The 25,940-nt window shown below is 35.5% G+C and overlaps 1 protein-coding gene across 7 annotated transcripts in view; it reads right to left on the bottom strand.

Moving 5' to 3' along the window:
* Positions 1 to 19,065: 19,065 nt before the first annotated feature.
* Positions 19,066 to 25,940, bottom strand: part of LOC121418551 (SPARC-related modular calcium-binding protein 1-like) — a 43,135-nt gene continuing 36,260 nt past the window's right edge. For all 7 annotated transcript variants that reach the window (XM_041612475.1, XM_041612478.1, XM_041612474.1 and 4 more), the window contains 3 exons: positions 25,329 to 25,570; positions 24,709 to 24,753; positions 19,066 to 23,077 (listed from right to left, as the gene is read on the bottom strand). In XM_041612475.1, coding sequence (XP_041468409.1) covers positions 23,061 to 23,077; positions 24,709 to 24,753; positions 25,329 to 25,570 — 304 coding nt within the window. In that variant the 3' untranslated portion in view covers positions 19,066 to 23,060. The remainder of the gene's footprint in view (positions 23,078 to 24,708; positions 24,754 to 25,328; positions 25,571 to 25,940) is intronic.

Here is a 25,940-nt window from a genome sequence, read left to right as displayed (position 1 = left end):
TTATCACATGTTTAACTTGCAGTCTTGATTAATGCATGTATGCTGTAGAACATTTCCTCTGATTCTGATCCAATATTGGTGATCTGTTTATTTTCTACACAAAAGTGGAAAAAGTTAAGAGAAATATTTAGTAACACATAAATCATTGTGAAACACTTCTTTGATTTGTTTCTTACATCACATGTTCTATGGACAGTGATATTCTGCTTACTGGTAAATCAAAACAGTTACATATTTTGGTTCTTTACTTTTACATGTAATTGTTGAATTTCCCTCAGAAAAACAGAATTTGTGTTTGTTTGCTGTTTACATTTTCTATGACAAAACAGAATTTTCATTTTAGATCAAGCTCGAAATGGAGTTACATTTTTTCAGAAACACAAGACCATTTTTTAAAAGTGAAAATCACTGTCCCTAATATCATGTCAGATAGCTTGGACCTGCCCTATACATGTAGTTCATGTTTGTACTGTATATTTACTTTGTATTCATGATTTGTTTTTATTTCTTGAAAAAGAATGTAAGACCAGCAGCCGAGAATATTCATTCAAGTTGGAGGACCATAGCAGTTGATCTCATCGATGGTGGTAGGCCCTAAACCTTACAAACATGGCTTCCTGTCTGGTTTGAGCTGAGATCTTCCTGCCAGAATCACACAATTAGTGACATCACTACCAAGAGATCTATTTTTCAGTGAGCAGAGAAGGGCATTGGATGCAATTGTGCATGGTATACAACTTACCACAATGTAAGTGCTTTAAGAATGATGTTTTGTGTAGCCTAAAGTAAGTGACACAATGCAATCGGTTTTCAGTAATTATGTATGAAGGGCAATAACCTTTGTGAAAATATTGGGTGGTAATTTTCCCTAAAGGATTTTCTTTCAATGTCTGTAATTCCTTCACTGTTATATTGATAATAGTCTTTCTTGATATACCTCCCAGTACTATTCTAGCTGTTGCTCTATGTTTGTTTCACATTTTTGCAACATGATATTTGCCATGACTGACTTGATGTTATTTTGTTAATTGTAGAGCAATGTGAATTATTTTGCAATATATATATTCTCCTTTTCTGTATGTGTATTTTTTATCAGACTAATTTCACCATGAACCTACTTGAACCTCATGTTTGTGCTAATGCCAATTGCACCACCAGAAATATAAGGTTTGTGAGTGCAGAGTTTGTATCTATCATGAAATCACAGAATGAGAAGAGATAATGTGGACTGCACGAATGTTAAGATATGTGATGATCAAGGTAGAATCGCAATATAGGTTTGTCTGCCCAAATTTTCAACTTCGGATATAAATTTTTCTATGAGGGTTGTGCACTTCAATGGGTTTTTTTTCACAATGTGTAAAAAAAGCTCCTTCAATCAGAGCAATATATGTAAGTCTAGAATCTTGTTTCAAAAGTGCAATGTCAAATTTTCATTTCTAGAGCCCTGCCAGTGTAGTGTTTCAAGTTGACCCATATTGATATTTGAAATGTTGATGGAGTGGTTTAGCCAATATGGCTTTGGAGCTTGGTAGCATTGATCAAGATTGATAAAAATCTGGTTTGCACTCCTAATCAACGTAGGTAACCATTTGTTCTGCACACCGAGAAGAGAGGGGAACTGGCGACTTATGTTTGAAGAGAGTGCTCCTGAAATTAGTTTCAGTTGTATGTGATATCTTTATATTTTTGTTTGGAATCTGGAAATGTTGCGATAATCTTCAAGTACTGTCAGACCACAAGGAATCCTGAGCTCTTCAAAACCTTGTGCAAGTCACACACTTCTTGGACTCACACATGCTGATATCTTTTGAAAGTGTTGGCCTTCTCAGTAGATGTATTTCCAGATTTTCATTTTTGTCTTCCAGCCATTTGATATTTTCCTGTGGTTATTGGATTTTCCTTGATTTATTTGATGCTGATGAAATAAGAGGCAATATGATGTCTTGGTATTACAGAGTTAGAATCAATAATGACAATTTTTGCTCCTCCTGCATGCCGATATTGTCACCAAAAGGGGAGATACATCTGATGAATTTTCAGGCTTAATCTGTAACTATACTTATCAGACCACAATGCACTTGTTTGAATTCTTGTAAGGCAGATTCTTGAAGTCTTCGTAAACATGTGTCCAGGAGGAAACGCTCTATCTTTGGAATGAATTTTGAATATATTTCTTGTTCAGAGGAAACTTCATCACGTTCAGGTATTCAGAAATGTTATCCCTTAACCCCTAAAACAACTGGGGTGGTGGTAGAATCACCCCCCCCCCCCCTCTTGACATTTCCGACCATGTCACTCACTTAATTTTTACTTTGAAGTCTTGCGCATATTTTGAGACCAAATTTATGATGCCTGGTTATGCGGTTGCAAAATTATGCAACATTACTAAAGTGCATGTCAGAAATTGCTCAATGTAAATTGGGTTTTCTCATCTTATTCAAAACATGTGACTATTTTTACTGTCATCAATAGAAATTGATTTTAGCATGATTATGCTTCAAAAAGGTTCTGCTATAAATTTGGTGAAAAAATAAAGAAAGCCAATGGTCAAAACACAAAGAAGTACGTAAGAAATTCATAAAACAATAAAACACATAAGAAATTCATTTTCAAACCAGAATATTTTTCTATTTGTATTATTGTTAGCAATGGTATAACAAATATTAGCATTCTAGGAGCTTTTTTAGTGAATTAGAGCAAAATATGATTTACGCATAAATTAGAATAATTAGTTCATATTAAAAAAAAATCTTATTTTGGAAAAATTATTCATACAGCCTGGTAGATCACATCCCACACTATTATCATGCCAATTGTCACGCCGTTTGCTCCATCGGCAGTTGAGATCTCAAGGAGGGTTGATTCAAGCCCCCCGCCTGGTCAAATAACATCCCCCAAAACCCGGCCAAGTTAGGGTTAAAGTGAGGGGAAGTTATTGGCCCATATTCTGAAGTCAGGCTTAACTTAGACCATGGTCTAACTCTGTGCTAAAATTATGGGAAGCCAACAACTCAAAAATTCTGCCTTTATTGTAAATTTTTTATATTTACTATTTTGTTTTATATTTGCTTATATAATGAAGAAAATATTTCAGCAATCATTCTGAAACAGTTATAAATCATTTTAGCGTCATAAGAGTTAATAAATTTAACATGTACTAATAGAGATTTGTGTTCCAATTGGCTCTCCATAGTTAAACTACAACTTTAAGCCATGATTTAATTTAAACCCGAGTTCAGAATACAGGCCATTGTGTTTAACCCCAGAAGCCCAGGTGATTTTTAAATTACAGACGGGGGGGGGGGGGGGCTTTTTTTAGCCTTTTTAAATTTGGGCTACTTAGAGAATTTTCATTGGATTTGTTAATTTGAGCAATTTTGGATCCGACATGCACTTACAAACATTACCTTACTTCTTAACAGCATACCATCGCGTTCGAATCGGTCTTAAAATTAAAGGAGAATAAAACCCTAGGAACAAGATAACTTGTGTGAAAATAGAAAAATCAAAGAAACAGATCAACAAAAGTTTGAGAAAAATCGTACAAATAATGAGAAAGTTATGAGCATTTGAATATTGCGAGCACTAATGCTACGGAGATCCTGCCATTGGCAAAGCGATAAAGATGTGTGTCACTTGTGAACAACTCTCCCCATTACTTTAGTTTATATTTCAGTTAAAATGCCTCTCATCACATCTATCCGTAGATCATGTGTTCTTTCTATAGGAGGGCATGTAATACAGATTTTCAAAGAATACATCATGGATAAAGAGTTTGTATCACTGTAATAAAAAGCAAAGAGACATTTTTGGGGTATTTTATGGTCCATCAAAAGGAAAGTTGTTCACATGTGACATCACACATCCTTGTCGCATTGCCAATAGGAGGATCTCCATAACATTAGTGATTGCAATATTCAAATGCAAATAAACTTTCTCATTATTTGTCTGATTTTTCTCAAACTTTCTTTGTTCCTATTCTTTGATTTATCTGTTTTGATATAAGCCTACTTGTTCCAAAGGTTTCATTCCCCTTTAAGTTGGCTTGATCTTTACAGATTTGTTGTGAAAAATGTCAAGGGGGTTCCTACTTACATTGCCACTTATATTTGGAGAAAGACCTCCACTTAAGATTCAATTTGCTTATGATCTGCTGCCACTACAGATCTTTCATGGGAACTTGTGAGTCTTTCACTGTCTTTGCCATAATCACACAATGCTTCACTTGAAATGATGCTAAGCTGTACAGTTCATCCATCTTCCAGCCCGTGGTAGGGCAGTGATTGGTAGATATTTCCTAGTGTCCCTTTTGCTAAAGAAATTGTTTCCTGTATCCAGCGTGGAAGAACTTTGGGAAATTTTGTTGGGTGCTGTCTCTCAGATTTGACATTGCATGCTTTGGTAGATTGTTCCAACACTCCATGCCCCTTTGGCTAAAGAAGAAGTTTCCTCCATCCAGTGTTGAACAAGTTTGGGCAATTTTATTGGGTGTTGTCTGTGAGAGCTGTCATTGGTTCTTGATGACTATTCGGCTGAAGAAATGGTTTCTTATATCCATGGAAAGATTTTTTGAAATTTCATTGGGTGTCGTTTCTGAAATTTGACATTATGCTTCTTTACTAGGGTTCATGCATTGTATTGCAGTGATTGTTGGGGTATTATAAACCATTGTGGGATATTAAGTGTACTCCCTCAAGACAAGCCTATGTTGAGGTCCTAACTTATTAGATCTATCTTTCATTGTCGGTGCCTCGCCTGATCACTCAGAGTTCATGGTTGCATGATGGATACAATATGAAAGCAAACATTTGGTTCTTGTATGATGGTGAATGACTAAATTAGCTTGACAGGAAAAATATACATTTTGCTGGTTTTGATCAAAATGCAGTGTTCATTGAAATTCATAGAAATGCAATTGCATCATGTACAGATAAAGGTATATTTATTTGCAAAATCGTAATATTTTCCATTTGCTCTTTAAAACGAAAAGCCCCTCCCCCCAAAAAAAATATATAAAATGTGAAAATGATTTGTAATAATACTCAAAATATTAATTTGAAAATTGGAACAATGCAGTGTCAGTCATGGAAAGTTCATGCTGGAAGGATGCTAAATGATGGAAAATGGGCAGATACAGGGAACATTTCATGACAAGTTTTTATTAGTGATGATCACTAATTTGCTCTAAGCCAATCAGATGCAAGGATTTGTCGGTGAAAATCGCTAACAAAAATCTTAATGAAATGCTGCCCTGGATGGATAGTACAGGGAGGTAAACGAAGAGAGCGCAATCGGTGGTTTAACTGCTATTCATGTAGAAGGGGGAGAGGGGAGATGGTTGTAAAGAAGGGAGCAGATTAAAGGAAATGAGTTGGTGGTTTTGATCAAGGCTAAATGAAAGACTACAAAGGAGATAAATTTTAATTGCAAGGAAGAGGGGAAAGGGAGTAATTGGGATGGTGGTAAAGGATTTTTTAAAGGCAAAATTTAGATGAATGTAAGCAGTTCCCCTCCTCCCCCCCAAAAAAAAAACAACAAAGGAGTAAATATAACCCTCTTTAGCGTAATCAGTAAGAAATTTGATGCATTGTCTGGCATACTATTGGCTACACAAAATATTAATAAAGCACTCTCAATGTGGCAAGTTGTATACCATGCATAACAGGATCCAGTGCCCTTCTCTGTACACTGAAAAATAGGTCTCGAGGTAGTGACGTCACATATTGTGTGATTTTGTCAAGAAGAACCCAGCTCAGACTAGACTGCTTGTCATTTTGTGAGGGATGGGGTTCGCCCAATCGAATCAAGAGGTTGACTGCAATGGTATCCTTCATACTTGAATGAATCTTCTTGGCTGCTGGTCATTTTTTTTATATGCTTTAGTTTTTTATGTAATCATGCATTTTTAACAAAATAAATTCCTGAGAAAGTGAAAATTCTTTTTCAGTAGTTCTCATTTTTGCACCTGTGTATTGAATACCCTCATTACCCTGCCCCTTTTTTAATCCATGATGATCTCCCCCCCCCCGGAGACATTTACTCCTGCAACAATTGCTCCTACACCGCTCCAAAACCTCTGAACTTGATATGGTTTCAGAGCGCGAGGTTTGTATAATCATTTTCGGTAGGAGCATGGAGCTACTCCACAGTAGCTCCAGCTCCATTGTAGGAGCAGTTGTCGCAGGAGTAAATCTACGGTCCAATGACAGAAGGAAGCCTTTTTTTAATCAACCTTTTTTCTTGATTTGGAAGATTTTCTCTAAAGGAATTGGAGTATTGTACATTTTCCCATAAAATGAAACATTTTCCTTTTGTCATTGGACGGCAGAAATGTCCCAAAACCTTTTTTGCAAGCCAAAGTGACATTGCTCCTGAAAGCTCAATGTTTTAGGTTTCTCTTTAATGTGTAGAAGGTAATCCAAATTTAGAAGGCGGATGTTTATCATTTTACAATTTTAATTTTTTTGAAACGCAAAGCAATGATAAAACTTTTTATACCTTAAATGATTGACTTGTCTTTAAATGACCTTCATATTTACTTTAGAAATTATTTAGAAATTTCTAAATTAAGTACAGTATCTTCATGGACAAAAAGTCAAGGATCTTGTTTTTATTTTTCTGTTCAAGTCTCATGATTTGGATTACCTTTTGGTTTAAGCTGAAATTTTTTTTCACACATTTTCAAGGTAGTGGCAAGTTTGAGAATGATCCGAATTGCACAATTGGTGAAATGCAAAACCATTATATTGTCATCTTATAGAAAGCTTTCAGGTTAATTATGTCATTCTTTGGCTTGCAGCAGGTCAAGTTTAATTGCCTCCCCTTTGAGGCTTGTACATTATCCACAAAAATCATGTATAATGTCCGAGTTGGTGATTATTATAGTCTTTGCAGATGTACAACCCTCAATTAGCCAACTCCCCATTTCTTTTGTTGTCAGTAAAATGTTGCAAAATGGACTGATATTGATGGTAAAGTTTCGCTCCTTTCAAAAGCATGTTTGTTAATAATATAACTAATGCATTTTTATTTTTTAAAGATGTTATTTCAATATTGATTGACCTAAATAAAAATACGCATGGTTAATCTCAAAGTTTTCCATAATCCAAAAGAAAAATCAGAAGTATAGTTTTATTTATTGTGAATGAAACTCAATAACAATGCACTTTGCAACACATTACTTATAATTCACGTAAAAAGGGGGCGTTTTATCATAATATTTTCAAGAGTGAACTTCACAAAATGAAAACAATTTTGTTGAATAGATTTGATTTTTGTAAGATATCAAAGACTTGTTCGAACAATATTTTTTTAACAATGTGTCCTATATTGTCACATATTTGATTTGTATGCTTAAATGACATTTATCAATGCATTAACCAAACGTAATACATTAAAGTGCATCATGGCAATTGTATTCATATATGTTTTTAATTTTTAAATTAGTCGTACATCTATCATAAAAGGTTTCAAATTGAGAATAATTGGAAGTTGGTTTCAATCTTTTGCTGAAGTGAGTATAATGTTAATAATGTAAACATCAACATGCATTTGATGAAGTTCACTCTATTTCCAAGGGGTGTGTGTACAGAGTGTCACATAAAAATGAAACCCGTTGTAGTGGTAGATATCACATTCATTACACATATTTTGACCATAAATTCAGATTTTGTTACATCTACGTGTAAACAAGTGACGTAAAAAAATAATGTTATTGAAAGACCATAAATGGTTTGCCAATGTTGCAAAAACTACCACCCCCCATAAAAAGAAAAAACCCGAGATTCCCGGTTTCCTTTTTTCGCGGGACACTCTGTATAAAATATAAAAAGCGGCTTCCAATTTTGGTCGCGCGACTGTTGAGAGCATTGTATTTTTTTGGGGGAAATATATTGTAACAAAATAGTCGCACAGCCGAATGTGAAATACATTCAGAGAGAGGGAAAGACGGAATAAAAGAGGGATGGGGTAAGAGAGAAAGTGAGATAGAGATCGAAAGAGGGACAGGGGGAGACAGGGCAGGCGAAAAGGGGTGGTGGGGGACATGTTTTATATTGAACCGAGTACGAGAATAAATACAAGTAGCCAAAAACGTGTAACATGATCATTTACTTCCAGTCGGGTGTTCCATAAAGCTATATGCAAAGTTACGCCCAACTTTATGCATGACTATGAGCATGTTCTTAGCTGCTAAGTCAGCTACACTTGGATATACAATGTGGCGCAAGAAATGGTCACAAGTCTTGCGAAAAGTCTTAACTTACGAACAGCTTTATGAAACACCCACTTGGCAAAATAATTCAAAAATATAGCCCAATGTCATTCGCAGATGACCTTACATTTCAAATTTTCCAAGTGCATTTCAGAAATAGGCCTACATGTACCATAATTCATTCTTAACCAAGGTAAACATTACATCATAATGGGATGTAAAATAAGAACGTTATGGCATTTCAAAGTTTAGCATAATTCTGGTCGGTATGCAAAAGAGGGAACTGATGTATTTCATTATCATATCAATTCCGAAATATCTTCATATATTTTCCTCATTATAATGTTGAACAAGGAATGGATCATCCTTGAATACATGGGATGCTACTGTTGCAATATACATGTATTGTTAATGTAAGATCTGCGGAAATTGAAATACTAGTAGCCCGTTTCATATAATAAAATACAAAAGAAATCGTGAGTGTGTGACATCGACTCTCTCATCTGCATATATCCGTTTTGTATCAATAAGTGTTCTTGTAAAAAGCGAAAATGTATAAATTAATAACTTTCTTATTATGAGCATTATACTTGTTTGAATTTTCTCTATATATGTATTAAAATGCATTTTCCCTTTCAGACGATGCCCCCCCCCCCCCACACACACACATGAACCAGGAAATTAAGCAAACTGGATATTCAGTGTTATTATTCTTAGTTCACAAATGACAAATTCAGAACGACATTGTCTCTTATACTTCCCCGGAAGAATATTAAAAAAAATGTAACCCATTTAAATACGAGTCTCGTGGATCGTTTGCCTATTTTATTCAATGAATTTACATTCGAGAGGGTTAAGCATAAACAAATGTCCTGTCCTGTACTTCTGTACTTAATCTTAAGCATAAACGCAATTTCTTGAGGGGTTTTTTTGCCCATGAAAACAAAACAAAAAATACTCTGAAACTAAATGGTTGAAAACCAAAATTAGGGAACATTTTCTATATCTTTCTTCAATTTCTAGGTCTATAGATTTGGAGTATACATAATTGGGAAATAAAGGCCTAATCTTTTAGCAATGGTAACATTTTAAACCTATAAAGGTGCTGTAAAATCTTATGAATAAATAAATAAAAACATCATGGATGGATCAAAGTACCCGATCTAAAAATTGTTGAATTTCAAATCCTTAAATATCGATTCAAACTTGTACCTTCACCATTGGTATTGGCAGAAGATCTCTTCTGCGTTCTGTGCGCCCAAAATTGCTACTATCGGGTAGGCTCAGTGGTTACAGGTTTTCACCCCCACCCCTTCATTTTTTTGTATACCCCCTCCCTAAATCTTGGTTGAAGACCTTTTTTTGGAGGGGGCAACATATCATTCAGTTTGAACCCCCCCCCCCCCGCTTAAAAAATCATGCGTACGCCACTGGGTATACCGTATAGGAGATTATATGTGTATATTTTGATTTAATGTTAAGCTTTTATAATACTGGAAACACCGATCCCAATTTTGCCTATATTAAAAGGAGTATCGAGCACATACCCCAGCCTTACAAAACATTAAGTCACTTAAAAGCTAGACAATGGAGGAGCGCAAAGAAATTATTATCGAATACCACATTCTCCATTATAGCCTATAGATGAGTTACAACATGGGAATTTCACTGACGTAGAATTCAGCCACATCCACGTACAGGTAATATAGAAAATGCAAATTTTTCCGCGCGCAAGACAGACAAAATCAGATCGCCTGATCACGAAGAAAAATATAACGTTGCCACATTCATGACAGAAAGGTGGACTGATTTGGTAGACGAGTTTCGTTCAATCGATTCTTTGTTTTACAATCAGAGTATACCTAGCTGTCTCATTTCACTTTCAAAATTGTTTGCTTTTCCTCACTTTTTTTGCTGTAAAGAGCGCGAGCTTAAATGGGGGGGGGGGGGGCGGGTGTTACAGTAATTTTTGCCCTAAAATGTCAGATGTGGTCAAGTTAGAGGAGGAAACGTTTTTTACTTTTCTCTCTTCCAGATGGTTCTAACAGTGCCGAACATCTTGTCATCATTTTTGTCTCACCTGCGAAGCAAAGTGAGACTATAGGCGCCGCTTTTCCGACGGCGGCGGCGGCGGCGGCGTCAACATCAAATCTTAACCTGAGGTTAAGTTTTTGAAATGACGTCATAACTTAGAAAGTATATGGACCTAGTTAATAAATCTTGGCCATAAGGTTAATCAAGTATTACTGAACATCCTATTAGAGTTTCATGTCACATGACCAAGGTCAAAGGTCATTTAGGGTCAATGAACTTAGACCATGTTGGAGGATTCAACATCGAAATCTTAACCTGAGGTTAAGTTTTTGAAATGTCATCATAACTTAGAAAATATATGGACCTAGTTCATGAAACTTGGACATAAGGTTAATCAAGTATCACTGAACATCCTGCATGAGTTTCACGTCACATGACCAAGGTCAAAGGTCATTTAGGGTCAATGAACTTTGGCCGAATTGGGGATATCTGTTGAATTCCCATCATAACTTTGAAAGTTTATGGATCTGATTCATGAAACTTGGACATAATAGTAATCAAGCATCACTGAAAATTTTGTGCAAGTTTCAGGTCTCATGATTAAGGTCAAAGGTCATTTAGGGTCAATGAACTTTGGCCGAATCGGGGATATCTGTTGAATTACCATCATAACTTTGAAAGTTTATTGGTCTAGTTCATTAAACTTGGACATTAGAGTAATCAAGTATCACTGAACATCCTGTGCGCGTTTCAGGTCACATGACCAAGGTCAAAGGTCAATGAACTTTGGCCGAATTGGGTGTATCTGTTGAATTACCATCATAACTTTGAAAGTTTTTGGATCTGATTCATGAAACTTGTACATAAGAGTAATCAAGTATCACTGAACATCCTGTTCGAGTTTCAGGTGACATGATCAAGGTCAAAGGTCATGTAAGGTCAATGAACTTTGGCCATGTTGGGGTTTTTTGTTGAATAACCATCATATCTCTGTAAGTTTATTGGTCTAGTTCATAAAAAGTGGACATAAGAGTAACCATGTATCACTGAACATCTTGTGCGAGTTAGAGTAGTATTCAAAGTCAGCACTGCTGCTATATTGAACCGCGTGATGCAGGTGAGACGGCCAGAGGCATTCCACTTGTTCTTTATAGGATTCAATTAAGGCCTTTTCTTTTTAAAAACATACCCTGATTATAAAATAGCCTCGAGACATTCTCGAGAATATTCCCGTCATGTAATGTCAAGTTCATCTGACTCAGGCAGGCAGAAGTCCACCTGGATCCTTGATCAACCCTCACCAAACTGCATTGGGTGAACTATGAACCAAACCAATGCATGGCATGGTCTCATCAGGTCATTTTTGTGAGAATTCCCTGGTCTTATTATCGGCCGAAGTACAGTATCGTCCATACACATTTCTTCTCGTGGTAAAACTGCGGGTACAACCACGACATCTGACTACATCTCACCACAAGATAACCCGAGATGCCTTACAAGCAACATTCTGCTATCCATCTGACCCGCTATCATCTCCTGAAGAAAGTCTGCTCCATTCCTCGCTAGTCAGGCCAATTCATGGTGATGTGTATACTTGAGAGTTGGCTCAGGATTTGGTAGAAGTCCTGATCGGCAGGTTAATTGTTCGCTGATGAAGAACAATAGAAAATAAAATGAATGAAACAGACATATGCATACACGTACCGTTTCCCTTCTATTCAACAAAATAACACCCCATGGGCGCAGGCTGCATGAGGGTGCACGTGCTCTCCCTATACAGAGTCATAATAGTTCCATCCTAATAGCCCCCCAAAAAGAAGAAAAAAAAAGAAATTTAAAGAACCCACAAAACGAAAACACAAAAGAAACGAGATATTATTTTCTTTATATTAATCACTATATAAGAATCTGTCCCTATGCCTGTTCTGATTGGCAGAAAGTTGAAACTGTGCCGCCGCCATCATCTTTACTTGGTCATTCCTGCACAATGTAACAATCTATAGCAGAAGGTCAGGCACTGCCAGGGCTGGACTGATTTTTAATAGCAAAAATGATGCGATTCCAAAGATTGTTGACCCTATACCATCCCAACTCTCATGGCAAATGTTAATGAAATATTTTCAAAAGATAGCAAAATTGCATATAAGACAGATCGGCTATTATATACCCAGAGAAACGAGACTTCTTTGTCACATTGTTAAAGTTCATTCAGCCTGTATTGCAAAGACGTTCAATTATTGATATTTATTACAACATTATGAACTCAGTGAGATACATTATATATTTTTAATTTGATAATTAAGGTTCAATGGAATACATACAGGCCTGCTTATAGTTTATAAACATAAGTATAAAATAACATTCTGCAGAATAAAGAACATGATAATTGATATGATACACACCGGCTCTGATTCCCAGGAATAGGTACTATATTGCAATGTAACATTTTATGTGCAAAGCTACATAGTGATATAATAATTCCCCCTAATGGTGGTTTTGTGCAGCTGTGTAGATTAAGGTTGTCCCCTTTGATTATATTTTCAAGGATTTTTTTGTGTGTGTGTTTGTATAGAATTGGTAAAAAAAATAATGAGTTTAAAATTAATTTATAGGCCTTGTTTCAATAACTTGAATAATTTGTTCTTCCAGTTATGGGTATATAATGTAGGCCTCTTTCTTTAAATAATGATCCTTTGTATACAATTTTCATCAGCTTTCTTTCAATATATCACTGTGTGCTACGCTAACGTATTCATACTGATATAAGTTTATCTCATCAATGCTATTTCCAGGCTAGTAGGTATACTAAATTAAAGGCCACCGCACACCTTATACGACTGTTCGCGATCCGATTTTAAAACAAATCGCATTCTGCTCATTTTCTGACAATGTGAATGGAACATATCATTTTATTTGAGGTTAAAAAAATTATTAAAAAAAATTTTTTTTAATAAATTTAAAAAATACCAATATAACCATTTGAAAGATTTTAATTTTATTTTGAAGTAAAGGCCAAATTAGTCTTAAATCGTAGCCAATCGTACGACTGCTATGACGTCATTAAGACTAGTGTTATATATATAAGAAGAATTGTAAGAGCAATTACATTCATTTATTCAGTGATCTTCTCTTTAAGGATATTTATAGAATGATCAAGAATGTTCCATTACAGCTTTGTTGGAAATGAGTAATCTTTGAATAATCTTTGTTATCCCTTGAATGTCCCAAGAGAGACTGCTATACAATAGAGATTGCTTTACAATAGTCTTGTATTGGTAGTGGAAATAAACAATAGGCTTAGCTATTTTGTTGACACTGTTGATTTCAATGAGGTCATTCAAGAGTCTTCCAGAGTGTGATTGCTCCAGAAAGAAGGAGAACATCCTTTTCAAAGACAATACTAGAAGTCTCCAGAATAGTTGTAATTTGTATATAACTGACGGTTTCTTCGAGGACATCATCATATCATACCAGATCACTTCATCATATCAGATCAGAGCTAATTAAGAGTTTCACGTCAGACTTTATGTCAGAGCAGACTTTATTTCCACCTGGAATATTTATCTTCTGTGGAATTATTTGCCCGCCATCAATGAACCGTTTGCAGTTATTTTGAGAGAGGGATTCTCAGTTCTCATCGAGATCATCAACCTGTTTTAATGAACACTCTTCAACCCATGGATTGCTGAAATTGACTGTTAATCATCATCAACATCGTCTTCACGGACATTTCAACTCGTTACAGTGACTCTTGTTATTCATCGTGCTTCAACATCAGTTTCATCATCGTCATCATTGTGAACTTTTCGCCAGCCAACTTGGACCTTTATTTGGATACTATCATTTGGAATACCGTAATTGCCAGAACTGATTTCAAGAGACGTAAGACCATTATCATTTATGATTTGTTTGTGTACTATGCTTAATTATTTCCTGTAATAAAAAGAGGAAAATCTAAACCTAATTTTACTTCTTATTTGTTGCAGTATCGTAACACTAGATATTAAATTCGCTTTTATTCTAAGAAGGATGACAGCATAGTCACAGATTTGAACATAGGTATTCGTACGAGGATTTCAAACATTACGCACTAAGATATTCCAAGTCTCAATATTAGAATCAAATTCTACAACATTTTATTCTGAAATCGGGTCGCAGACCAATCGTAAGGTGTGCGGCCGCAAAACACCTACTTAACCTCCACATTGAAAGAATAGTTTCCTTATGGTGTGATAGAATGTCCTAATTTCCACTTCTTTAATTCCAACTCCTCAAAATGTGCACCTCCCCAGCACCTCCCTTTACCCAGTCCTTACCTTAGCCTTATACATTAGTCTTACAATTAAATGATATAAGGTATTTCGTAAGGCTCAAATAAATAATGCGAGATGAAGCGCGGGCACAATTTTTTGGATATTACAGTAGAAGGCTCAGAAAATAAAAAAATTCCGAGCAATATTTCTCTTCATTCTTATGCGTATAAAAATAAACAATCAATGTAAGCGTGTAAATTTAAGAGGGACCTAATTAGGGCTGCTTTCAGTGACTCATGAAGAGGAAACATATCTCACCAATCGACCGATGCGAACATGAAACGCAAGCTTAAAATTTTGATATTCTGACCTGAAAACTAGACATTTTCAGCAGATTTTGTAACCACAGAATAAGACTGGTATCAATTTGAACAATAATTGATGCGAGCGCAAAGCGCGAGCTGAAAATTGAACAGCTGGAACACGTTTTCGATAAAGAGCAAAATATGTATTTAAATTTTTGCACGCTGAATTAATTTTGGAGGGATAATAATGACAATTGTTTCCATGGTATTTTCTTTAATTCAAGATTTCCATATTGCACCATTGATACTTATTATTATTATATACATGTAGATGTTATTCAAGAACTATTGCCTTTTTAGCTTATCTAATTTGAAGTTACGGGAGAAGCTAATTATTACGATTGTTGAATTTAATTGTACCAAATTGCAAAATTGCAACATTAGCGCACAAAAAAAAAAAAATCGAGCGCAAACCGCAAGCTGATTTGTTTCTTTTTCTTTTTTTTTTTTTTAGATTTAGACCTATTAAAGATTGGATATTCTGTGCACCATTTGTTTGTAATCACGAGAATGATGGGAGCGCGAAGCACGAGTTGCCAGGTTTTTTTCTTTTCCGATCCCCCCCCCCAAAAAAAATCACATTTTAAGGACGTTTTTATCTTAACGAAAAGCCGTGGATCTTAATAAACAATGTGAGCGCGAAGCGCGAGATTTTATACTGACTCGAAAGAACATGTAAAATTATAAAGGAAAATTGTAAAGAGGATACTGATCTCACTAGTGAGCGCGAAGCACGAGCTTAATTTTGGCGGGATATAGACCTAAAAAGGGACATTCTAAGCACTATTTTTAAAATCATGGACAGGATAGGTATCAACTGAAGACGAAATTTTAGATATTCCGATCGACCTGACAACTGGATATGTTTTTGATGAATAACAAAATACACGATCGTAAAATGCGAACTATTCATTTTCATATATTGATTAAATGGACACAAGGCCCTGTCCATGGAGATTATATTGTTACTGGGTCACAGCACCCCCAGTAACACTAGATAATCATCCGTGGCCATGTGCATGCATGGACATTCAAAGCAATTTTTGTTAACATGAACAGGATAGGTCAATTTTTTTCTATATATTCTGAACCGACAAAGTGGAAATTATATGGATGTTCGATGAGAACGTGATATGTATCTAAATAAGCAATTTTGAGAGCGCGAAGCGCGAAATGATTTTCTTTATCGTTAAATTTAGACCTAAAACACATTCTATCTAACACTGTAAAATTGACGGGAATCTTCTTATATTAAAGATGCGATATTTCTCTGTCTCTTTCCCTTTCTCCTTCTCTCTCCTTCCTTCCCCCTTCTTTTTTCCTCTTTTACCCTTCGTTTTTCCTTCTCGTCATTTTCTTAATTTTCCCGACGGGAGCGCAGATTTACTGATAGTCAGAGTTATGGGGGGGGGGGGGTTAGCGCCACCGCCCTGCTCCTGAATAGCTGAGCCACTCACAAACTAATTCAGTGAAAAGCATTTTTCCCCCTTTCAATAACAACCGGCATAGGCCCTGCACACTTGAAAAAATAGGAAAACGTCAATGCCTACTTTATGTATGCTTTAACTTTAACATGCGTCGGCGTCCGTGGTTTTGTTCGAAACATTTTTGAAAGGTTCCTTATGTTTTAACACTGAACATTAAGATCATTATTTCACTTACCTGGTCACCACCAAACTATGTTTCCCTCAAATCACTTCCTAAAGTTTCTACTCTTTCCCCTGTCTCACATGCAGTAATATCAGGAAAAGAAAATCTGTCGGATGTCTTGTTATTTGAGAGCACATGACTGTCATTTACTTCTCACAGCCTCTACGCCGAGGTTGTTGTTGTTTTGGCTTGCTGTGTATTTCTGTTTGAAATATCCATTCACTCTCGCCTGCTCCACTCAGCTATATATTCAAACTTTCCCGCCCATTGTGTGCTCGTGTTTCGCTCCAGTGCACGACAGTGGTCCTGTAGGGATGCGTCTTTTTTTAATGAACTTCTTTTCAATAAAATGAAAGAAGTTCATTTTACTGAATGTCTTTTCAATAAAATTCAACGCTTCATGTTTCTTTTAGCTTGATCAATGTTCATGAATAGAAGACCCCCCCAAAAAAAAACATTATTATTATTATAAAAATAAAGAATAGAATTGAAATAAAATCAAAATCACGAAAGATTGGAGTGCAGTAACAATTATGCATGTTTAGTCCCATTAAATCCTTTATAAAAATAGGCTGGTATTGCGAGAACGCTCTATTTCGAAAAAAACCCCGCTTCCTTGCAACATTCTTGAGTTTGAACGCTTATGTCTCATAATCATGATTTTCTAATGTCATGTATAGGGTCTATATAGGTATATCAGTTTATACACAGTAAAAACACTGTTTAAGATTTTATACAACGCTGTTGACTACGTGAACCTTACAGTATTTGTTTAACCGTTTAAACAATCATGTTTAATTTATCGAAGATTAGATATTGAAAATTAAACTTTGTTGCTTAAGATTTAAACACGTGCTTAAACTGTTTAAACAATTACTGTAAGGTTTATTATAGTAAACAGCGTTGTATATTTTTTTACTGTGTAAGGCCTATTGGTGTGCGAAATGAGCACGAACCAGATATAATTGACTTCATACTAAAACGTTTTGTTTGATAACACTACTTTATTTACTATTTATTGATTTGCTTCAGGTAAGATAGATAATAATAGCCTTAGAAAAATCTGATAAATGAAACAAATACTTAGTTATTTTAGAATGAAAACGTATATTGAAGATATGAGGACAGTTTATACTCAGTAAAAAATAGAATAATCTTGCGTCAAAGTAGGATTTTATGTCATGAATGTGGGGTTAGATAAATATTAGAGTAATAACTTTGAATTTTAGGAATAGTGCCTACGATAACTTAATAAATCAAACTGAAATTAAGGGTCTGACATGAATTTGCGAAATGATGCACAATATCAGAACCGGTTTTTTTTTCGGTCACGGCACCTCCACAAATTTGCAAATTTGGTCTCAAAAGTTGCGCCAGCTACGAGGAGGGACTGAAAAGTTTTGAGCCTAACATAAAAAAATCAAGATATGAAGACCAAATCTGGGCCATGAAACCTTTGATATTTCTTTATCATACCCACAAAAATTTCTTTGCCATATAGCAATATATAAGGGTTCCTAGAATGTCTGTATCAGGTGTCTCATGAAAAAATGGACAAACCTTACCAGAGTATCGAGCTGTCATCAAGTTTCTGCACCTGAAGGGCATGCATGACCGCAGCTGAGACTCCGACGGTAACCCTTCCAATTTCTTGGAGCGATCACCCCGGGACCAAGGAGCAGTCAAACCAATGGATGCATCCCCCAGTTAATTAATAGACATTATGATACAAGAACCTGTAAAATCTGACTACACATTGCTATGAAAAAGGAATTTAGTTGGTAGGATTAAAAAACGTGAAAGATTTAAATGATTAAATGTTGTCTTCATATCTTTCATATCTTAATCCCTTCTATGTTGGCCTCAAATGTCGATGGGGCTGAATCAACACCTCACTCTCATGATGGTTAAGTCGAGTTGTTGCGTTTTCTTTTCAATATCATTAGATAAACTATGAAAAATAAATCATATTAGTAACCCCGCAACATTTCTCCTTCAAGTCCGTCTGTATAGATGTCGGTATAGGACCCGGGACGTGAGTACCCAAAGATGACTATCACCATTCCAATCCATTTCCAAATCATTTGAATGTGTAAACCCTAAAACCGTTATAATTTGGAGGATATGAAATGAAAAAAATTGATATACAGGATAAACGTTTTTGCATGCCCAATCACAAAAGAATATCTGCGTGTGTTCCATTTGATATCAAACGTATTCCAAAGTATGAACTGCGGCATGGACTGGACTACAATTTTTATGACGTAATCTTTGCCTGTAGCTAAATTGGTGAGATAGATATCCAAAGAGCCCCTTTAAAGTATAATTTCAATATTGCATATAGAGAGGGCGTTATATATGTTTGATTTGAATATTCAATTTATTGTTCACTGGGACTTTGTGGCTTTAAAAATATCAAACGGTGACTACGAGTTTTCAGATTGGAATGATAGATAATATTCGAGAGTAATTCGCATTATTGACCCTTTACCAAAGCTAAATACACAAATACAGCAAAACAAAAGTCAACCATCACATCTTTGCAATCTGCAGTGGTAACAAACAATTTATTAAAACTCTTGGCAAAATTAATTCACACTTCTATTCTGTTGCATATGGTTTCTGGACATATTCAAATACTTTTTTAATATAATACTAGTATATGTACACTTTCAAGATTGAAAAACAAATGTCCAATCCCAATTACAAATATTTGTATTGATGAATATGACTTTTATTGATAATTCAATGTTTATATAAGAGACCATTAATGTTGAAATTTATGACCCTTAAATTATGATTAAACTGAAACGTATTGGCTTGAAACATTAATAGCAGTCAAATAACTAACATAATCAACATAAAACAATGAAAGAAAATATCAAATTATTTCATCTATCATTTGCCCACTTCGAAACTTGGAAAATAACATAGTATTCTCGGGACAGGATTGAAAACTGTTAGTGATGGATGCATCCATGTAATCAAAATTTTACTCTCCTGATAAATTACTTCAAACTGTATTGCCAAAATGAATCACATATTGTGAAATAAATATAAAAATATATAAACTTAAAATAAAAAAACAAGAGGAGAATTATATATTCACTACTCCAGTTGTTGTTTTCAAGCAATTCTCGTAATTATTCTAATCTCTCCCTTTCCTTAATTCTAAAATACCTGTATTATTTTTTTTAAAGGTTATCATTGTGATATATTTGACCCTCTGACAACACATTTGTTCTACGATGCTTTTTGGTCTAGAAATTATAAAGAAAATGTTGTTTGTCTACGTAACGAGGAGAAATGACAAGCAATATGTACACTTCCAACTTAATGACCTTGTCAAAATACTTTTTCGATACTTCTTACAATACTAATCGAAATTGCAAACGGTCAATCGTTATTAAAGATCAGATACATTAGTTATTCAAACGGCAGAGATTGTGGAAATAGTGGTCTCCATGGGAATGCAAACTATTTTGTAATGCACCTATTCCATACAGCTGGCTACCAAACACATCGCTGCATTTAATTCACAAGATTTTTTTGAAACATTTTCTGAACATGAATACAAATTTCCAAGCACAATATATCCACAATAACATGAATAATACAGTCGAAGTTTAATGGGCACTATTTACACGAATAATATATTGCTGTTGTAAGATTTCACCATATAAAAACATTAATATTGTTGCGCGTCAATTCTTGTTCATTCTCCCCAAACCACTCTTTAAATAAATTTTATGAACAAATATAAACGCTGAACAATGACGTACAACCATATTGTAAGTTTAGTGTTCATAACACTTACAAATTCGCGGGGAATAAGTGGGACTATCTCGCTCAATCATTTTGATCGAAATAGCGTAAATTCTACAAAAAAACAAATCCCACTAAATATTCCATCCGTCATTAAATTAAAAAAATATAAGGGGTTCTCATATCCGAAAAAAGTACACCCAAACATTATCTTGTGTGTACAACGAAGAACATATATGTCCCCAAATAAAGTTAGGAAAACAGAAATCCTGTGCACTAGTTTAAAACATGATGCGTAAGTCTTCGTCAAAATCAATTAGGGTGAAAAGATTAAAGCGAATCTACCGCGCTCATTTAATGTCTGCGAAGGCCATCGCCCTCCAAGTGATACTGCTAATGACATTAAGTTACAAACGTACATTCTTTGGGTTACAATTTGTACATCATAATATAAATGAAACATTTCCTTTTCATTCAAAAAAGCAAGGCATGATTCTGGATGGGGTCATGACCTCATTTTTTTTCATTTGCTTTAAAAATTTGCTTCACTTTAAACATAATTGTTTAAAACGATATCATCTTCATTCTTAGATGGCAGTTGAAAAACATTTAAAAGACGGTTCTCAATTGAAGTTAGACGAATTTACCACAAGAGTAATATAACACATTGATTCAATGCTTGTTTGATAAAGGACATACATGACCTTTAACAAATATAAATATTTTCTTTGAACCTTTTCCCCGCATAAATTATAAAATGAAGTTCATAAGTGTTATTGTTCAAGCCAATTCGAACGCTTCGCTAACAACTCTTTGATCATAAAAATGAAGAGAGGGCGTACAAAAATGAGAGGAACAGATTGATGAGTGGAGGGGGTGGGGGCGAAGAGAACGGAACAAATAAAAAGAATGCAAGTCAGTGAATGATTTCATTAAGATACATCTTAAAATAATCCAATTCTAAAAATAGATTTCATTTGTCGGGCAGGGAATAAAACCTCTTAAAATGAGAGCGGGTTTCCCCCCTAAGAGCACAGGAAATTCATGCTACATAAATTTTGACCCTCGCCAGTGTGGTTCGCTGGAATGATAGAATTTTCTTTTGGTCACCGAGGGTTGAGGGGCAGCACACAGGACTCTCACGTCAAGACTACAAGACATCTCCATATATCATGGTAGAATCACTAGCGTACAGCTGGGAAAGGAGGGGGGGGGGGCTTGGGGGAAGCTTTCACGACCAAGAAAAAAAAGAAAGATAGGAGAGGGAAGGGAAATAGTAGAATATTACGCCTATATGATATTCTGAATATCATGTCCAAATCTATTTTTAAAATTGACGTTTGTATTTAAAAAAAAATCAAAAATTTTGCTCGCTCGATTTGCCGACTTTGCATCTATTCATTAATTTTGTTCCACCCACCATTCTGTAGCCTCAATTTGTTTTTTTTTTTGGGGGGGGGGGCACATTACGCTACAAATGAAAGATAAAAGAAAAGTAACAGAGGTGACTCGGAGCCAAGTGATTCACAGTATCATATTATGTAAAAAGGAAGATAGAGAGAGAGGGGGGTGAAGAAGGAATAATGGAACGAAAGTGAATGGGTTTCGGAGGATAGAAAGAAGGTTTGATATTTCATATCGAAATAAAAGCAGGGCGGTTGGAAGTAAAAAAAAATGGCGCATTACATAATATAAAAATTATAGACTTTAAATAATAATTAATTTGTCAACATTGAAAACAAATTAAGCGCAGTGTTTTAAAATCTACAATGATCCAATATAATCCCTAGATTAAGAAACCATTTTGTGACAGAACTCCCCTCCCCCTCCCGCCTATTATTGATGTTAAAATGTCAGTGGCATTGAGACAACCCCATTTCCGAGATGATTGATGCCCAAGCCAGCCTCTTCAAGATGATGAGTCACATAGGAGCAGTGGAGAAAAGTTTCATGAGTATGTTGATGTCATTAAAATAAACCTCAGAATCTACCGAAGTAGGCGGTAACATAAGCAGCGGTATCACCAAATTAGTTTTTGTAGACCATCCCCGTGGCAGACGATGCGGTACATGCTTTGTTCGAAACCAATTAACTCTCGTAAACATCTGACAATGATCCACTTTTCTATAAGATGAATGGTTATCCTCTGAAGTTTCTTTCCATTCCATAGAGTCGAGGAATCATCGCTGCCAAATAGTTTTCATCGCGACTTTTTCCTGCGCATTTTTTTTCGCGATCATACGTTTCCATCGCGATAATATTGCTATGAAGCGATTGACTGACGGAAGGAAATTTCAGTTCATCGACTTTCCTTGTCAAGGCTAATGATGATGAATCAGTTGTCTTCTAAAACTGGGAGTTCATTCTCCGATCAACAACTGATCACCTCCTTCCATTTCATCTGATTTATGACAAAAAAAAGATACACACATAAACAGCTGAATAGTTGCATTTCCAAAGGAGAATCAGAAGATCGTACTCCAAAATGGATCACTTGCACAAGAGCAGGTCGGTCTTTAATGCAAATCCTGCATCTCAATCTTGAAGTTTCCACATCCATGCACCAAGCTGCACATGCCATAATATTGAATTCATAAGTGGAATTCTCTTGTCTATTCTCCGATATGACATCATAGCATGGAGTTTGTTTTACTTTTAATTCAGTATAATATTGTCTTTAATAAGAAACATTGGGCAGAGCTGTTTGACATGCCGAGCATTTCATTCGGTGAATGATGACGTACACTGTAGGGACTGGAGTCGGCTAGCATTCGCCCATCAAGTTAGTCTGTCAACTGGGGGGAGATGAAGTAAATAAAAAAAAATATATCATGAAAGCATTTTAAGAATGTTGGCATACATCCATGATAAGGTTGTGAAAACATTGCATTATACACAGCTACATGAATATAAAATTATATAACATTAATGTATGGCTTGGTAAAACTTAGGAGTAGTTCAGTTTTCAAATGGTTCCAATAGGACTTCCAATACTTCTACCATGGAGCTACTATCAATGGAGGAGAAGACCATTCAGGCGGCCAATCTTAAAGTGATTGGTGATTGGTGATTTTTTTTTTTACCTGATTGCTAAGAAAGCATGAATGCTTGTAAGTAAGCAACCAGAGGACCAACGGCTTAAAGTCCCCTCCGAAGGACCTGGTACTGAGGATTAATGCCTTACCAAAGGGCACTAGCGCACCAAGTGGGAATCGAACCCGGGTCACCGGAATACGAATCCCCGCTCTACCGACTGAGCTATCGCGCCTCCTAAAGTGAGAATGACTTAACAGCAGCAAGTGACTTACGAATCTAACCATTATCAACTAGCAACTATCCAAAGTGGTATGACAGCACTATACGGTAGTAGGACCTTCATCATAGTAGAATTTGGATCATTATAATTATCTTTTCCCCGCCATAATGTCTTTATCAATTTATCTATGAAGGTTCTCCCATTTCTCTGACACTCTTCTCTGCACCCCCCCTCATTCCCCTCTATACCCATCCTTCTCTACCCATGTCCTCCGTTATACCCCCTATCTCTTATCCCAAATAGGGGCGGATCCAGGATTTTCTAAAAGGGGGGGGCACATTTTTCAAAGGAAAATTTTGACAAGCCCCCCCCCAAAAAAAAAGGTTTTCAACCACCAATTAAGGATATTTCGTACCCGATAAAATTTGACAAGCAAATCTTCAATTTCAAAAGAGGGAGCACACCTCGGTTTTAATGGCATTTTTAGAGTACAAATCTTAATTTTGCTTCTCAAAAGGGCACTTGCCCTCCCCCCCCCTGGATCCGCGCCTGATTCCAACCCCCTTTCCTCTCCCCTCTCCTTCTCATTATAGTTTTGGAGTTCATTGACTTGCCCTTGAACCGACGGTCATGTATTCTAAAAATGTTCCATAGCTGGTATAAGGAATAGTTCAGGCGCTTGTGGGAACGGAATATTCTGTATCATCATACAGATAATGACAGAAAGAATGTTCAATGCAATGCTGAATGCACAATGGACACTGGTTTATGGTGGTAAAATGATATTTAGGACAAAGATAGTTCAAGAGGCCCACACTTTTTTCGTCATAATCGAAATCGCCGATGTGATAAATTCTTCTTTTCTATTAAAAAGGGTGACCAAATGTTCTTGTATATATTCATTAGTTCAAGAATGATCCCTATAGATATTCATATCGATTTTTTTTCCTTTCATCTCTTTCAAATGAAAGCTGTGGAACTTTTGGAGAATAAATTTTGACGCACCATTATTGGTTAATCAAATACACAATTAAATGTACTTCAATTTCTCAAACCTAAAAATCTAAAATATGACTGTATTTAGTACGAAAGATGTCTTATCAAATCCTCCAAGGTTTAAGAGTTGAGAAGGATGTTTTAAATTCCAAGATAAAACTTGAGATTACTTACTAAATGGATTTCGCCCTCTTCTGGGTGGAGCTTCCGTTACAACGGCTAAAAGAGGGGAAAAATGAAACAAAATAATGAAAAACAAATCAACCTTTTCATTTCCACCAAAATATTTCATTTTTTTTTCAATTCTCAGAATTTTTTTTCTCATTTTTATCCTTGATTGCTTTTACAGACTATGAGTTGAGTTGACAGACTATTCATTATCATATAGTACCCAATCACCGGATTTTTTTAAGCGTGCATAACCTTATATGACAATACTCGTCGGGTTGGCCCTTGCGGCAATATTCTTATGCTAATGAGTTATAGATTATGCTAAAATAATACATTTGCAGACATACTCAACACTGTTTATGTTATTTTCAATGAATTAACTATTTCAGTGATTCATAACAACCTTTACATAATTGTGCCCCTCCCCTCAAAAAAGGAGAGAATTTTAGAATGGCCAAATTTCAGCTCATATTGAAACGTTCAATAATGTAATAAGGAAAAAATGGAGTAAAAATTACTACATTGAAGTGGATGACAGATAATTCACAAACAGTTTTATTTTCGTTTTGTTCCGTTGCCTCTACAGTAAATTTTTTTTTTAAATACATTTGAAATCCACTCACCTGGTGTGATGTCAAAACAGTGGAGCCATTCCTTAAGAGATAGTCTGGAATCTTGATTTCCATCACAATAGTCTAAGAAATTATTCCGACATTTCTTACTCGACTTTACCTGGTCGATTTCAGGTACAAACGGTGCGGTTTCTTTCTCTTCCAGGTAATTATTACCATTTCTATCCAGTTGCCCGAACTTCCAAACTATCGATTCGTCTCTATGGTTTGGATTGAGATCTTCTATTGCTTGCCTGGTAATTCACAAGAAAAAAAAAGAAGACATTTAAGATATAGCCTTAATTCCTTTACAGCAAAGATATGTTATTGGAGTGTTTAAAGTGTGGACCATTAGAAACGTTCTATTTTTGGAAAAACTATCAAAATAATTTTCCAAATACAAATGTTTTTTATATGATCATCTAAAGTCTTCTCTATCACAACCAAGAACAAGAAAGAAGAAAAGGAAAGAAAAGGAAAGGAGAAAAGATGAAGAAAAGGAAATGAAAAAAATATGATATAAATTTCTGATTATGTCAAAATCTAAAACAAAAGTATTTTTTTTAATAAAAAAAAAGTAGAAAACTTTGCTCTCTTTGCCCACTCACGACTTTTTAGTACGTT

This window comes from Lytechinus variegatus, chromosome 7 (assembly GCF_018143015.1).
Source record: "Lytechinus variegatus isolate NC3 chromosome 7, Lvar_3.0, whole genome shotgun sequence".
NCBI lineage: Eukaryota > Metazoa > Echinodermata > Echinoidea > Temnopleuroida > Toxopneustidae > Lytechinus > Lytechinus variegatus.
This window is presented reverse-complemented; position numbering and strand designations above follow the sequence as displayed.